The 16,575-nt window shown below is 43.4% G+C and overlaps 1 protein-coding gene across 4 annotated transcripts in view; it reads left to right on the top strand.

Moving 5' to 3' along the window:
- The window catches only part of HERC4 (HECT and RLD domain containing E3 ubiquitin protein ligase 4), a 158,131-nt gene that overhangs the window by 104,254 nt on the left and 37,302 nt on the right, over positions 1 to 16,575 (top strand). For all 4 annotated transcript variants that reach the window (XR_013214511.1, XR_013214510.1, XM_077258985.1 and 1 more), the window contains 2 exons: positions 5,391 to 5,558; positions 5,641 to 5,784. Coding sequence is in view for 2 of the 4 variants with exons in the window: in XM_077258985.1 (XP_077115100.1) it covers positions 5,391 to 5,558; positions 5,641 to 5,784 (312 nt within the window). In the remaining 2 variants the exon portion in view is untranslated. The remainder of the gene's footprint in view (positions 1 to 5,390; positions 5,559 to 5,640; positions 5,785 to 16,575) is intronic.

Below are 16,575 nucleotides of genomic sequence, written 5' to 3'. Positions count from 1 at the left end.
AAGCCCTAACTAAAGACCCTTTTGAGACCTTACAGGAGTTATCACCTAAGTTACTTACCCTACGTGCCGATGTTAAGGCTACTAGTAGAACCGTTTTAAGGGTAAGTGATTTACAGGCCCTGTCAATATGGCCTCCTTATACTCAGGTTTTTGATGACAGGATCGTTCTAAGACCAGACCCGGCTTATCTCCCCAAGGTGGTTCAAAAGTTCCATAGGAGTCAAGAGATTACTTTACCATCATTCTGTAGTAATCCTAGAAATCCAGGAGAACAAAAGCTCCACGTGCTAGATGTAAGAAGATCTATGTTACAATACATGTCTATAACTAGTCAGTGGAGGAAAGATCAAACCCTATTCGTAGCCTTTCAGGGTAGCAAAAGAGGGTGTGGGGTAGCTAAAAGTACTATTGCTAGATGGATCAGGGAGGCCATTAGTTTATCCTACTCTGCGGGTGACACTCCGGTTCCTGAAGGCATCAAGGCTCACTCCACCAGAGCCGTGGCTACCTCCTGGGCAGAAAAGGCTGAGGTATCAATTGATCAAATTTGCAAGGCCGCTACCTGGTCCTCACCCTCAACTTTTTTCAAGCACTACCGGCTAGATCTTTGTTCCTCTGCTGACCTAACCTTTGGTAGAAGGGTACTACAAGCGGTGGTCCCTCCCTAAGGTTTCATTCTACAAAAGTCTGTCAGGTGTGCCATCATGGGGGAAGGGAAAACACCAAGGTTACTTACCGGTAGCCGGTTTTTCCGGAACCCATGACTGCACCCGTATATTCCCCCCCTTTATCACCCTTTCGGTGTGCACGATTGCTTTGGGTGCTTTTTTAGTTAATATGATGTGGTGATGGATTGCCATGTATACTAACCAGGGGGGCCTCTCATGCTCTGAAAACCAACTGAAGTGACAGAGAGGTACCACCCTTTTATTTTAAGTAGGGTTTCCTGTCCTGACTGGGCGGATCCCCTCTCTCAGGTGTGCCGTCATGGGTTCCGGAAAAAATGGCTACCGGTAAGTAACCTTGATGTTTTTCTATATTTCTGCTGACTGAGTCACGTGAGGGCTTATTTTTTGTGGGACATCCTGACTTTTTTCAGGCGTGCACACAAACAAAACAAGATGGCATTTTCAGCAATACCATTTTTATTTCCTTTTTGACTTTTTGATCATGTTTTATTCCACTTTTTGCTCGGTAGTTTGATTAAAAAGTATATATTTTTTTACTTTTTATTTTTTTACGGTGTTCACTGAAGGTGTTAACTAATGGGACAGTTTTATAGGTCCGGTCGTTCTGGACCAGATATGTGTACTTTTTAGCTTAGTCCTTTTATGGTACATTAACTTTCATTACTCTGATCGCTGGTATAAAGCATTACAATGCACCAGCCCTGCGATGCATTATACCTGTCAATGCTGCACTGATAGAAGCTTCTTAGACCATGCTGCTGGCATAATCTAGCAGGCTAGCCATAGCTGGCTCACCCAGAGGACGTTATGATGATCGCTTGTTGCTTTGTCAACTATCTGGCCCTCGCAGTGACGTCTTGGACGCTGATCAGACGGGAGAGGAAGCCACCTACCTCTAAACTCATTTAAAAAAATAGATCAGTCGCGTAATAAGGGAGGGGGAGTTTGTACATGGGATCCTATGATTAAGGGCGCCTGAGTGTGATAGAAATGCATCAGGTTTCTGTGTTTAATGGTTACTCGATGAAATGTAGTTTTATTTTACCTTGATGGATGTGCCAGATAGAATGCTATATTGTTTAGTAAACGCCTGGACAAGGCTAGGGATTTTATGTTTAGAGTTTTGTTTTGGTACTATTCGACCCGTGGAAATAAACACTATTCAGTGTGTGATATAAACAAAAAACACCAAAAACTCTATGGCCTTGTGTTCAATGCGGCTATCTGAGAGCGTGAACCCCTACACTATGTACAGTTAAGTCCATATATATTTGGACAGACAGCATTTTTCTAATTTTGGTTATAGCCATTACCACAATGAATTTTAAACAAAACAATTCAGATGCAGTTGAAGTTCAGACTTTCAGCTTTCATTTGAGGGTATCCACATTAAATTTGGATGAAGGGTTTAGGAGTTTCAGCTCCTTAACATGTGCCAGCCTACTTTTAGGGACCAAAGGTAATTGGACAATTGACTCCAAGGCTATTTCATGGACAGGTGTGGGCAATCCCTTCGTTATGTCATTCTCAATTAAGCAGATAAAAGGCCTGGAGTTGATTTGATGTGTGGTGCTTGCATTTGGAAGGTTTTGCTGTGAAGTAAACATGCGGTCAAAGGAGCTCTCCATGCAGATGAAAAAAAACATCATTAAGCTGCGAAAACAGAAAAAATCCATCCGAGAAATTGCTACAGTATTAGGAGTGGCAAAATCTACAGTTTTGTACATCCTGAGAAAGAAAGAAAGAAAGAAAGCACTGGTGAACTCATCAATGCAAAAAGACCTGAGCACCCACGGAAGACAACAGTGGTGGATGATCGCAGAATAATCTCCATGGTGAAGAGAAACCCTTCACAACAGCCAACCAAGTGAACAACACTCTCCAGGAGGTCGGCGTATCAATATCCAAATCTACCATAAAGAGAAGACTGCATGAAAGTAAATACAGAGGGTTCACTGCACGGTGCAATCCACTCATAAGTGTCAAGAATAAAAAGGCTAGACTGGACTTTGCTAAAAAAGCCAGCACAGTTCTGGAAGAACATTCTTTGGACAGATGAAACCAAGATCAACCTCTACCAGAGTGATGGAAAGAGAAAAGTATGGCGAAGGTGTGGTACAGCTCATGATCCAAAGCATACTACCTCATCTGTAAAACACGGCGGAGGCAGTGTGATGGCTTGGGCATGCATGGCTGCCAGTGGCACTGGGTCACTAGTGTTTATTGATGATGTGACACAGGACAGAAGCAGCAGAATGAATTCTGAGGTATTCAGAGACATACTGTGTGCTCAGATCCAGCCAAATGCAGCCAAACTGATTGGTCGTCGTTTCATACTACAGATGGACAATGACCCAAAACATAAAGCCAAAGCAACCCAGGAGTTTATTACAGCAAAGAAGTGGAATATTCTTGAATGGCCAAGTCAGTCACCTGATCTCAACCCAATTGAGCATGCATTTCACTTGTTAAAGACTAAACTTCAGACAGAAAGGCCCACAAACCAACAGCAACTGAAAACCACCGCAGTGAAGGCCTGGCAGAGCATCAAAAAGGAGGAAACACAGCGTCTGGTGATGTCCATGAGTTCAAGACTTCAGGCAGTCATTGCCAACAAAGGGTTTTCAACCAAGTACTAAAAATGAACATTTTATCTAAAATTATTTAATCTGTCCAATTACTTTTGGTCCCTTTAAAAACAGGGTGGCACATGTTAAGGAGCTGAAACTCCTAAACCCTTTATCCAATTTTAATGTGGATACCCTCAAATGAAAGCTGAAAGTCTGAACTTCAACTGCATCTGAATTGTTTTGTTTAAAATTCATTGTGGTAATGTCTATAACCAAAATTAGAAAAATGCTGTCTCTGTCCAAATTTGTATGGACTTAACTGTATATATTTTACTCTGGACAGTTCTATCACCTTATATAAGACTATTGCTATACTCTACTATATCATTTACTGTCTTGTTGCTTATGCTATTTACACTACATCAGAATGTACTGGATTTATCCTTGGATACCATTGCATTTGTCCATATGTGTACAGTTGCATTATGTGTAGCATTTTGATATAATTCAAGATGGTACTACTTTTTCATTGATGACCTATCCTTGGGATAGGCCATAAATGTCCGATCTGTTGGGGTCTGACACCTGCACCCCCACTTATCAGCTGTTACTAGTGTCTTTGGCGGTGACCGCCAGCTGGAAATACTTTCGGAGCAGTTCAATCTTCTTGTAGTGACCGCTGCAGGGTACTGCACATCCGCCTCCTCTTAATTTGAATAGGAGACAGATGTATAGTACCAAGCCTCGGCCACTACTAGACGGCCAGCTCTGCAGCTGAGTATTTCCGGCCGGCACGCAGACACCTATAACAGCTGATTAGCAGGGGTGCCAGGTATCGGAGCCTGACTGATCAGACATTGATGACCTATCGTATGGACAGGTCACCAATGATAAAGTAGTGAACAATCTCTTTAATAATACTAGCTATATCTAATGATTTTATATATTAGCAGTTTGGAATAAAATACTTACGGACACAATATATCCACTCTTGTCTGGGCTTTTCTTTATGACCTTTGATATTGAATGTCATTGATGTGTTTAGAGTTCTCGCCCTAGTTACCTATACACTGTATCTGAATTGGGAAAAGTTTTATTGTGTTTAATGCTGTGGTATTGCCGTGTATAGTATACGCTGTTAGACTATCGCAGGTTTAGTCCCCTAAGGGGAGGAAACAATAAAAAAAAGAAAAAACTGTTTAAAAATCTGAAATAAATTTGAATCGCCCGCCCCCTTTTTCTCCCACATGGAAAAAAACTATAAGTTTGGTATTGCTGTAACATTACTCACCTGGAGAATCGTGGTATGACCTTTTTACCATACAATGAATAAGTTAAAAACAAAACCTCAAAAAACTTACAAGATTGCTTTTTAGCTACCTCACCGCACTTGGAATTTTATTCCCATTTTTCAGTAGATTGCATGGTAAAGTGAATGGTGTCATTTAAAACTACAGCTCAATCTGCAAAGAGTAAGCACCCATGTAGGTATTTAGATGTAAGAATAAAAGTGTTATAGCCCTTGGGAAAAGGAAGAAGAAAAACAAAAACGCAAAAACAGAAATTTGCTTCATCAAGAAGATATTAAGTGTTTTGTATGTCCTGCATAATCATGCACATACAGCTCTCATTCACTCTACAGGGGAGCGGAGTAGGCAGCATTGCATATCATATCAGCACTACATGTCAGCACTAGTGATGAGTGAGTGTACTCGTTGCTCGGGTTTTCCCGAGCACGCTCGGGTGGTCTCCGAGTATTTGTAACTGCTCGGAGATTTAGTTTTTGTAGACACAGCTGCATGATTTACAGCTACTAGGCAGCCTGAGTACATGTGGGGGTTGCCTGGTTTCCAGGGAATCCTCACATGTATTCATCCTGTAGCAGCTGTAAATCATTCAGCTACAGTCAACAAAAACTAAATCTCCGAGCACTAACAAACGAGTATACTCGCTCATCACTAGTCGGCACCACTCTTGGTGTCGTTACTCCTCTTGTCTCTGTATTAATTGTTTGATTCCGACATCAGGATGTGATCATGATAGATGTTATGGGGCTGAAAAATTACCATTTGTATTGTGTTAATATAAGAATGAATTATGATTTTTATACGTGCATATTATATTTTATTAGATGGCAATTGATCAAGCCAACAGACAGAATTTTTCGTCCATGTTTCTCCCAGTAGTTGAATCCGTGGACCCGTGCCTAATTTTAATAGTACGCAGAGAAAACATTGTGGGTGATGCCATGGATGTGTTAAGGAAAACCAAAAATATAGATTACAAGAAACCATTGAAGGTAAAGAATGCATTTGACTTTCCTTTTACACTTCTCAGTTTTATGCTTTGTTTAATACTGTTTTTCGTGCTGGGAATTACAGGTCATTTTTGTGGGTGAAGAAGCTGTCGATGCCGGTGGAGTACGTAAGGAGTTTTTCTTGCTCATAATGCGAGAACTTCTAGATCCAAAGTATGGAATGTTTCGGTTCTATGAAGATTCCAGACTTATTTGGTTTTCAGATCAGGTATACAACTCATTGAAAAGGACATCAAATAAAAAAAACAAAACACAGCACCTGGTCACTATACTAATGCACTACAGAATATAGTAGCCACCATGATAAAAGCGGAGGCAGAACAGGTTCAAAATACTGAAACAACCACTCACACACTTACTATTCATGGAATGTTATAAATACACACGGAAAAGGCTTATATAGGGCACCAGTCACACAGTCGTGCAGTGCACGGTGTCAGGCTTTACATCCCATTAGTGAAACCCTTACTATTCAATCAGACGGGATACCTAGTACTATGTAAATACACCTCACAAGGACCAGCACCCCAGTTTCCCCAGCCAATGCTAAAAGGCCCGATTGCACCCTGCATAAAAGTGAAAAAATGTCCAACAATAAGATGTATAAAATGCATAAGGATAAAAATATATAAGTTCGCAATCCACGTAGAGAGTCTTGATTTGTCTTCTGAGGCGCTACGCTAAAATGACTTCTTGTGGGAGCTTGCGGTATCTATTAGTGCTTTAGTATTGTGACATGGTGTTGTTAAATAATGCTGCCTTTTTTCCGATCAGGTATACAGTATAAAAGTACTGTATTATATGATGTGTTAAAGGGACTGGGCCATCAGAAAAAGATTTTTATATTAAATATTTTTTTTAAAGAGCACTTTTCAAGACTGCAGATTAACCCCATATCTGCAGGTTAAGGCTGCCGTCACACTAGCAGTATTTGGTCAGTATTTTACATCAGTATTTGTAAGCCAAAACCAGGAGTGGAACAAATAGAGGAAAAATCTAATAGAAACATATGCACCACTTCTGCATTTATCACCCACTCCTGGTTTTGGCTTACAAATACTGATGTAAAATACTGACCAAATACTGCTAGTGTGACGGCAGCCTAAGAGTGTTTTTTTTTTTTTTGCGGTGACCAGTTCCCTTTAAAGGGATGTTTCCACCTCCAAGCTCCTATTCCAATATGTTGTAGGTGTAATCGGTGTTGGACTGGGTGGGTGCCAAGGGACCACCGGTAACATTGACTTTGGGGAGCCCGCATTTCACATGCATGCAAATATTACACTTCCCTGGTTCACAAATTTACCTATGCTTCTATGTAAAAGTAAACTGGATAGTTTGGTTAATGAGGGGTGATATGTTGTTTTTTTCTGTTCAGAGTGAATCAAGTGAGTTATGCCTAGTCCTGCCCATACAGTGGGGTTGGGGGCCCATATCTAGACAAGGACCCACCGAGGGATTCCCCGGTTCCCCTATGGGCCAGTCCGAGCCTGGGTGTAATATTAATAATGTTAGTAAATACCTCCAATTATAAATGTAGTATTGTTCTTCAGATTTGCTATGTCGCGTCATGTAGGGCAGGGGTGTCAAACTGCATTCCTCGAGGGCCTCAAACCATGCGTGTTTTCAAGATTTCCTTCTCATTGCACAAGGTGCTGGAATCATTCTGTGCAGGTGATTAAATGATCACCTGTGCAATACAAAGAAATCCTGAAAACATGACCTGTTTGCAGCCCTTGAGGAATGCAGTTTGACACCCCTGATGTAGGGCATTGCAGTAGCTTGGATGTCTATGGTTGTGACCACGAAGAGCTGTCTAACTATCACTGAGTGGTCGTAACCATAGATACCTAAGCGACTGCAATGCCCTACATGAGGTAAGCGACATAGCAAATATTAAGAACTACACTACATTTCTTATTGCAGGTGTTTACTAACATTATTATTACACTTACTACATATTGGGATAAGAGCTTGGAGATGGAAACATCTTTTTAAGCTCTATGTAGAAACAAAGTCTTTTCTCTACATTAGTCATTAGAACTACAATTCTACATCATTGCCAAGTCCCTGGCATCCCAGCTCCACCCCCTCTGAAACGCCTTTCCCAGCTGATTCACACACCCCTTACCCCAGGGACTTTGCAGTGATGTAGAATTGTAGTTCTAGTGATGACTCATGCTAAGAAGAGACCTCCTATTTCTGCATAGTGCTTAAAAGGATTTATCTAGTTTGATTTTAATCTCGTGATATCACCGACCTAATGGTAAAGAGAAGAATTAAGTATAAAGTGACAAATAAAATGATCACAGCAGTATATTAAGAAAATAAAAACTGTGATGGGAGTGCTTTTATAACCCCTTCTTGACATCTGCCATATATGTATGGCACAAGTCTGAAGCGGGCATATGGAACGGGGTGAGCGCAACCCTTAGGGTATGTTTCCACGGTACGTAAACGCTGCTTGTTTGACGCTGCAGCGTCAAACAAGCAGCGTCCAGATGTTCCTGCATAGTGGAGGGGATTTTATGAAATCCCGTCTCCACTATGCGTGGAAACCCGCACGCGGCGGCCCTGCGACTCCGGACATGCTGCGCGTCTTTTCAGAACGCAGCATGTCCGTACACCTTGCGGGGACGCAGCGTCCCCGCAAGGCATATCACAGGGCCCTATGGCGAGGGGTGCGATGATCCCGGATGTGTACTGTACACATCCGGCACCATCGCGTCCCAGAAAGGGGGCGGGGCTTAGCGCCGGGCGGCTTCGCCGCTGCGGCGAACCCGCCGGCAAGCCGTACCGTGGAGCCATACCCTTAGGCTACGTTCACATTTGCGTTGTGCGCCGCAGCGCCGGCGCCGCAACGCACAACGCAATCAAAAACGCAGCAAAACGCATGCACAACGCTGCGTTTTGCGCCGCATGCGTCCTTTTTTTCATTGATTTTGGACGCAGCAAAAATGCAACTTGCTGCGTCCTCTGCGCCCGGACGCGGGCGCCGCAGTGACGCATGCGGCGCAAAACGCAAGTGCGACGCATGTCCATGCGCCCCCATGTTAAATATAGGGGCGCATGACGCATGCGGCGACGCTGCGGCGCCCGACGCTGCGGCGCAGACCGCAAATGTGAACGTAGCCTTACCCGGCAGATCATGGCTGTGTGTCACGGCCGGGACTTAGGTGCCTCTAACAATAGTTTGACTTAGTTTGAACAGTCATTCTGTGCCGACAGCTGTTCTTTCACAAATGTTTGCAAAGGCAGACTGCATGGCAAGGGGCTGGATTTAATACACCTGTGCGATGGGACTAAAAAAACGAAAAAAAAAAAAAAAGATTCAATGAAAAAAAACTGAACTAAATGTACACATTAAGACTAGGCCTTTTTAAGTCTTTTTTATTCTTTTTATAAATTTGTTGCATTCCAATGTCGTGTTTGTTGTTTTTTGCAAGGTGAGATGTGTTTGTCAGTGGCTCCATTTTGGGGTATATACAGGCAACTAACTAACTTTTATTAACTCTCTAATTAACAAAAAGAGAAAAAGAAGCAATTTGTCTTTTTTCCTTTTTTTTTTTTTTTTTTTTTATATTGTCGATACATAAATAAAACTACCGGTACATACATTTTTATTCCATAGAATACAGTGAAGAACAATCATTTGTTTTTCTGTCGCCATATTCTGAGTCATAAGTTACGGTAAATATTTTTCCATCAATCGAGCTAAGTGAGGGCTTAATTTTTTTGTGTTGTTTTCATTGGTCTCAATTGTGGGGGTTTAGGTATGACTTTTTGATCACTTTTTTTTATTGCTGCTTTTTTATTTTCTCTTCATTCCACCTGCAAGTGTTTTATTCTTCAACATATTTTTTTTTTCTCAAACACCTATACCATTTTTTTTTCTCTGTCAATACCAAATTTATTTGATTTCTTTATTTTTTTTATTTTTACTACTTTTGTTTAAATACCCAATTTTTCAAGCCATTTTTGTTGTCCACATTTTCCCACATTTCTTTTTTTTCTATACAGCTTTGTACAAAAGCTTATCTCTTAGGGTATATTTCCACGTTCAGGATTTGCTGCGGATTGGACGCTGCGTACAGCCGCAGTTTTCCAGAGCTGGGTATCCGCTGCGTCCAAAGCGCAGCCATTACTCCCCGTGGAGGCATACCCTTACAGGACAAGCTGTAGTTTTCACTTGTACCATTTTTGAGTACATATGACTAGTCAATTTTTTTTATTCCAGCAGTTCTGGCATTGTATTTTTATATGTATTTTTCTTTTCAAGTTCTCCATTTAGGATAATTAAAAGTATGGGTCTGTACAATTTACACCGTGTTCCAAATTATTATGCAAATTGGATTTGTGTCATAAAGATTTAATTGTTTTGTTTTTCAAATAATACCATCCATGAGTTTGTCTCAGGGCTCAATGGATCACTGAAATCAATCTTAAACACATGTGATAATTAGTTTTCCAGGTGATTGTAATTAAAGGAAAACTACTTAAAAATGATGTGCCACAGTTTTCAAGTAACATGAGAAAGAAAAAGGATCTCTCTGCTGCCGAAAAGCATCAAATAGTGCAGTGCCTTTGTCAAGGGGTCAAAACATTAGATATTTCCCGAAAACTTAAGCGTGATTATCGTACTGTTAAGAGATTTGTGGCTGAATCTGAGCACAGACGTGTTCATGCTGATAAAGGCATAATGAGGAAGGTTTCTGCCAGGCAAGTTCATCGAATTAAGAGAGCAGCTGCTAAAAGCCATTAGAAACCAGCAAACAGATATTTGAAGCTGCTGGTGCTTCTGGAGTCCCTCGAACCTCAAGGTGTAGGATCCTACAAAGGTTTGCTGTGGTGCATAAACCTACTATTCGGCCACCCTTAAACAGTGTTCACAAGCAGAAACAGTTGCAGTGGGCTCAGACATACATGAAGACTAATTTCCAAACAGTCTTGTTTACTGATGAGTGTCGAGCAACCCTGAATGGTCCAGATGGATGGAGTAGTGGATGGTTGGTGGATGGACACTGTTGTGAATTCTGTTCTCGAACTCCCTCCTGTGGTTATGAATGGTACTTTGGCGAGTTCTGTCCATGGACTCCCTCTGGTGGCTGTGAGTGGAGCTGCTGGTTCTGAGGTTCCTTCTCCAGCTGATCTCGTTTAGGCCTTGGCTGGCTGCTCTATTTAACTCCAGTCAGATCGTTACCTGATGCCAGCTGTCAATGTCCTAGTACTGGTTCAGTTTTCTTGGATCTTTCAGATGACCTGTCTACTTCAGCAAAAGCTAAGTCCCTGCTAGCTTATTTGTTACCATTATGTTTTTGTCCAGCTTGCCATTATGATTTTGTCTTGTTAGCTGGAAGCTCTGGGATGCAGAGTGGCACCACCGCGCCGTGAGTCGGTGCGGTGCTTTCTTTTGCACACTTTGCGTGGTTTTTTGTTAGTTTTTTATGCTGACCGCAAAGATACCTTTTCTATCCTCAGTCTGTTTAGTTCAGTCTGGCCTCGTTTGCTGAAACCTATTTCATTCCTGTGTTTGTGACTTCCATCTTATCTCACAGTCAATATATGTGGGGGGCTGCCTATTTCTTTGGGGAATTTCTCTGAGGCAAGGTAGGCTGTATTTTCTATCTTTAGGGGTAGTTAGCTCTTAGGCTGTGAAGAGGCGTCTAGGCAGAGTCAGGAACGCTCCACGGCTATTTCTAGTTGTTGTGATAGGATTAGGGGTTGCGGTCAGCAGAGCTCCCACTTCCCAGAGCTCGTCCTGTATCGCTAGTTTGCTCATCTGGTCATTTCTAGTGTTCCTAACCGCCAGCCCAACATAACAGTACAGCTGGCCCACAAAGTGTTAATGCATCTCAATAGAGGGATAATAGAAGTTCTGAGACCATTTTTTTTTTTTTTTCCTCTGCAGCGTGTTTTGTTTCTCTTTTCCACTAAATCTCTGGGTGGTTCAGGACACAGGTGTAGATATGGACATTCAAGGTCTGTCCTCTTGTGTGGCTCAACTCACTGTAAGGGTACAAGGCATTCAAGATTATGTAGTTCAGAACCCGATGTTAGAACCCAGAATTCCAATTCCTGATTTGTTTTCTGGGGATAGATCTCAGTTCCTGAATTTCAAAAATAATTGTAGACTGTTTTTTGCTTTGAAACCCCGCTCCTCTGGTGACCCCATTCAGCAAGTAAAAATCATTATTTCTTTGCTGCGTGGCGACCCTCAAGACTGGGCATTTTCCCTTGCGCCAGGAGATCCTGCATTGAGTAATGTAGATGCGTTTTTTCTGGCGCTTGGATTGCTTTATGATGAACCAGATTCAGTGGATCAGGCAGAGAAAATTTAGCTGGTTTTGTGTCAGGGTCAGGATGAAGCGGAGGTATATTGTCAGAAGTTTAGAAAGTGGCCTGTGCTTACTCAGTGGAATGAATGTGCCCTGGCTGCAATTTTCAGAAAGGGTCTTTCTGAAGCCCTTAAGGATGTTATGGTGGGATTCCCCACGCCTGCTGGTCTGAATGAGTCTATGTCCTTGGCCATTCAGATCGATCGACGCTTACGAGAGCGCAAAAATGTGCACCATTTGGCGGTGTTTTCTGAGCAGAGGCCTGAGTCTATGCAATGTGACAGGACCTTGACCAGAGCTGAACGGCAAGAGTACAGACGTCAGAATGGGCTGTGTTTCTACTGTGGTGACTCCACTCATGCTATCTCTGATTGTCCTAAGCGCACTAAACGGTTCGCCAGGTCTGCCACCATTGGTACGGTACAGCCAAAATTTCTTTTGTCCGTTACTCTGATTTGCTCTTTGTCATCCTATTCTGTTATGGCATTTGGCGGTGGATTCAGGCGCTGCCCTGAATTTGATGGACTTGGAGTTTGCCAGGCGCTGTGGTTTTTTCTTGGAGCCCTTACAGTATCCTATTCCATTGAGAGGAATTAATGCTACACCTTTGGCCAAGAATAAGCCTCAGTACTGGACTCAATTGACCATGTGCATGGCTCCTGCACATCAGGAGGATATTCGCTTTTTGGTGTTGCATAATCTGCATGATGTGGTCGTTTTGGGTTTGCCATGGCTACAGGTCCATAATCCAGTATTGGATTGGAAATCAATGTCGGTATCCAGTTGGGGTTGTCAAGGGGTACATGGGGATGTTCCATTGTTGTCTATTTCGTCTTCCCATCCTTCTGAAGTCCCTGAGTTCTTGTCAGATTACCGGGATGTATTTGATGAGCCCAAATCCAGTGCCCTACCTCCTCATAGGGATTGCGATTGTGCTATTAATTTGATTCCTGGTAGTAAGTTTCCGAAGGGCCGACTGTTCAATTTATCTGTGCCAGAACACGCTGCAATGTGGACTTATATAAAGGAGTCCTTGGAGAAAGGGCATATTCGCCCGTCGTCGTCACCGTTGGGAGCAGGGTTCTTTTTTGTGGCCAAGAAGGATGGTTCTCTGAGACCCTGTATAGATTACCGCCTTCTCAATAAAATCACCGTCAAATTTCAGTACCCTTTGCCTCTACTGTCTGATTTGTTTGCTCGGATTAAGGGGGCTAGCTGGTTCACCAAGATAGATCTTCGAGGGGCGTATAATCTTGTGCGTATTAAATGGGGCGACGAATGGAAAACAGCATTTAATACGCCCGAGGGCCATTTTGAGTACTTGGTGATGCCATTCGGGCTTTCTAATGCTCCATCTGTGTTTCAGTCCTTTATGCATGACATCTTCCGAAAGTACCTGGATAGATTCATGATTGTATATTTGGATGATATTTTGGTCTTTTCGGACGATTGGGAGTCTCATGTGAAGCAGGTCAGAATGGTGTTCCAGGTCCTTTGTGCTAATTCCTTGTTTGTGAAGGGGTCTAAATGTCTCTTTGGAGTTCAGAAGGTTTCATTTTTGGGCTTTATTTTTTCCCCTTCTACTATCGAGATGGACCCTGTTAAAGTTCAGGCCATTTATGATTGGACTCAGCCTACTTCTGTGAAGAGCCTTCAGAAATTCCTGGGCTTTGCTAATTTTTACCGTCGCTTCATCGCTAATTTTTCTAGTGTTGTTAAACCATTGACTGATTTAACCAAGAAAGGTGCGGATGTGGTCAATTGGTCCTCTGCGGCCGTTGAGGCTTTTCAGGAGCTGAAGCGTCGTTTTTCTTCTGCCCCTGTGTTGTGTCAGCCAGATGTTTCGCTCCCGTTTCAGGTCGAGGTGGATGCTTCTGAGATTGGAGCAGGGGCTGTTTTGTCTCAAAGAGGTTTTGATGGCTCTGTGATGAAACCATGTGCTTTCTTTTCTAGAAAGTTTTCGCCTGCTGAGCGCAATTATGATGTGGGCAATCGAGAGTTGTTGGCTATGAAGTGGGCGTTTGAGGAGTGGCGACATTGGCTTGAAGGAGCCAAGCATCGCGTGGTGGTCTTGACGGATCACAAGAATCTGACTTATCTCGAGTCTGCCAAGCGGTTGAATCCTAGACAGGCTCGATGGTCGCTGTTTTTCTCCCGCTTCAATTTTGTGGTTTCGTACCTTCCGGGTTCTAAGAATGTGAAGGCTGATGCCCTTTCAAGGAGTTTTGTGCCTGATTCTCCGGGAGTTCCTGAGCCGGCTGGTATTCTCAAAGAGGGGGTAATTTTGTCTGCCATCTCCCCTGATTTGCGGCGGGTGCTGCAGGAGTTTCAGGCTGATAGACCTGACCGTTGCCCAGCGGAGAAGCTGTTTGTCCCTGATAGATGGACTAGTAGAGTTATCTCTGAGGTTCATTGTTCGGTGTTGGCTGGTCATCCTGGAATCTTTGGTACCAGAGATTTGGTGGCTAGATCCTTTTGGTGGCCTTCCTTGTCACGAGATGTGCGTTCGTTTGTGCAGTCCTGTGGGACTTGTGCTCGGGCTAAGCCCTGCTGTTCTCGTGCCAGTGGGTTGCTTTTGCCCTTGCCGGTCCCAAAGAGGCCCTGGACGCATATTTCCATGGATTTTATTTCAGATCTCCCTGTCTCTCAGAGGATGTCAGTTATCTGGGTGGTTTGTGATCGCTTCTCTAAGATGGTCCATTTGGTACCTTTGCCTAAATTGCCTTCCTCCTCTGATTTGGTTCCATTGTTTTTCCAGCATGTGGTTCGTTTACATGGCATTCCGGAGAACATCGTGTCGGACAGAGGTTCCCAGTTTGTTTCAAGATTTTGGCGGTCCTTTTGTGCTAAGATGGGCATTGATTTGTCTTTTTCTTCAGCTTTCCATCCTCAGACAAATGGTCAAACCGAACGAACCAATCAGACTTTGGAAACATATCTGAGATGCTTTGTTTCTGCTGATCAGGACGATTGGGCGTCCTTCTTGCCTTTGGCTGAGTTCGCCCTAAATAATCGGGCCAGCTCGGCCACTTTGGTTTCGCCTTTTTTCTGTAATTCTGGTTTCCACCCTCATTTTTCTTCAGGGCAGGTTGAGCCTTCGGACTGTCCTGGTGTGGATTCTGTGGTGGACAGGTTGCAGCAAATTTGGACTCACGTAGTGGACAATTTGACATTGTCCCAGGAGAAGGCTCAACGTTTCGCTAACCGCCGTCGCTGTGTTGGTCCCCGACTTCGTGTTGGGGATTTGGTTTGTTTGTCGTCTCGTTATGTTCCTATGAAGGTTTCGTCTCCTAAGTTTAAGCCTCGTTTCATTGGTCCTTATAAGATTTGTGAAATTCTTAATCCTGTGTCATTTCGTTTGGACCTTCCAGCTTCTTTCGCCATCCATAATGTGTTCCATAGGTCGTTATTGCGGAGATATGTGGCTCCTATGGTTCCCTCCGTTGATCCTCCTGCCCCGGTGTTGGTTGAGGGGGAGTTGGAGTATGTGGTGGAGAAGATTTTGGATTCTCGTGTTTCGAGACGGAAACTTCAGTACCTAGTCAAGTGGAAAGGTTATGGTCAGGAGGATAATTCCTGAGTGGTTGCCTCTGATGTTCATGCTGCCGATCTTGTTCGTGCCTTTCATTTGGCTCGTCCGGATCGGCCTGGAGGCTCTGGTGAGGGTTCGGTGACCCCTCCTCAAGGGGGGGGGGGGGTACTGTTGTGAATTCTGTTCTCGAACTCCCTCCTGTGGTTATGAATGGTACTTCGGCGAGTTCTGTCCATGGACTCCCTCTGGTGGCTGTGAGTGGAGCTGCTGGTTCTGAGGTTCCTTCTCCAGCTGATCTCATTTAGGCCTTGGCTGGCTGCTCTATTTAACTCCAGTCAGATCGTTACCTGATGCCAGCTGTCAATGTCCTAGTACTGGTTCAGTTTTCTTGGATCTTTCAGATGACCTGTCTACTTCAGCAAAAGCTAAGTCCCTGCTAGCTTATTTGTTACCATTATGTTTTTGTCCAGCTTGCCATTATGATTTTGTCTTGTTAGCTGGAAGCTCTGGGATGCAGAGTGGCACCACCGCGCCGTGAGTCGGTGCGGTGCTTTCTTTTGCACACTCTGCGTGTTTTTTTTGTTAGTTTTTTTTATGCTGACCGCAAAGATACCTTTTCTATCCTCAGTCTGTTTAGTCAAGTCTGGCCTCCTATGCTGAAACCTATTTCATTCCTGTGTTTGTAACTTCCATCTTAACTCACAGTCAATATATGTGGGGGCTGCCTATTTCTTTGGGGAATTTCTCTGAGGCAAGGTAGGCTGTATTTTCTATCTTTAGGGGTAGTTAGCTCTTAGGCTGTGAAGAGGCGTCTAGGCAGAGTCAGGAACGCTCCACGGCTATTTCTAGTTGTTGTGATAGGATTAGGGGTTGCGGTCAGCAGAGCTCCCACTTCCCAGAGCTCGTCCTGTATTACTAGTTTGCTCATCTGGTCATTTCTAGTGCTCCTAACCACCAGTTCAATCATAACAGGACACCATGTCCCAACATGGCTGTGACGTCAGCAAGGAGGTGGAGGAGTCATGTTTTGGGCCAGAATCATGGGGAAACAGCTGGTAGGGTCCTTTAAGGTTCCTGAAGGTGTGAAAATGACCTCTGCAAAGTATATAGAGTTTCTGACTGATAACTTTCTACC

Source organism: Ranitomeya variabilis, chromosome 4, assembly GCF_051348905.1.
Source record: "Ranitomeya variabilis isolate aRanVar5 chromosome 4, aRanVar5.hap1, whole genome shotgun sequence".
NCBI lineage: Eukaryota > Metazoa > Chordata > Amphibia > Anura > Dendrobatidae > Ranitomeya > Ranitomeya variabilis.
Note: the sequence above shows the minus strand (reverse complement) of the source record. Positions and strands in the feature narration are given on the sequence as shown.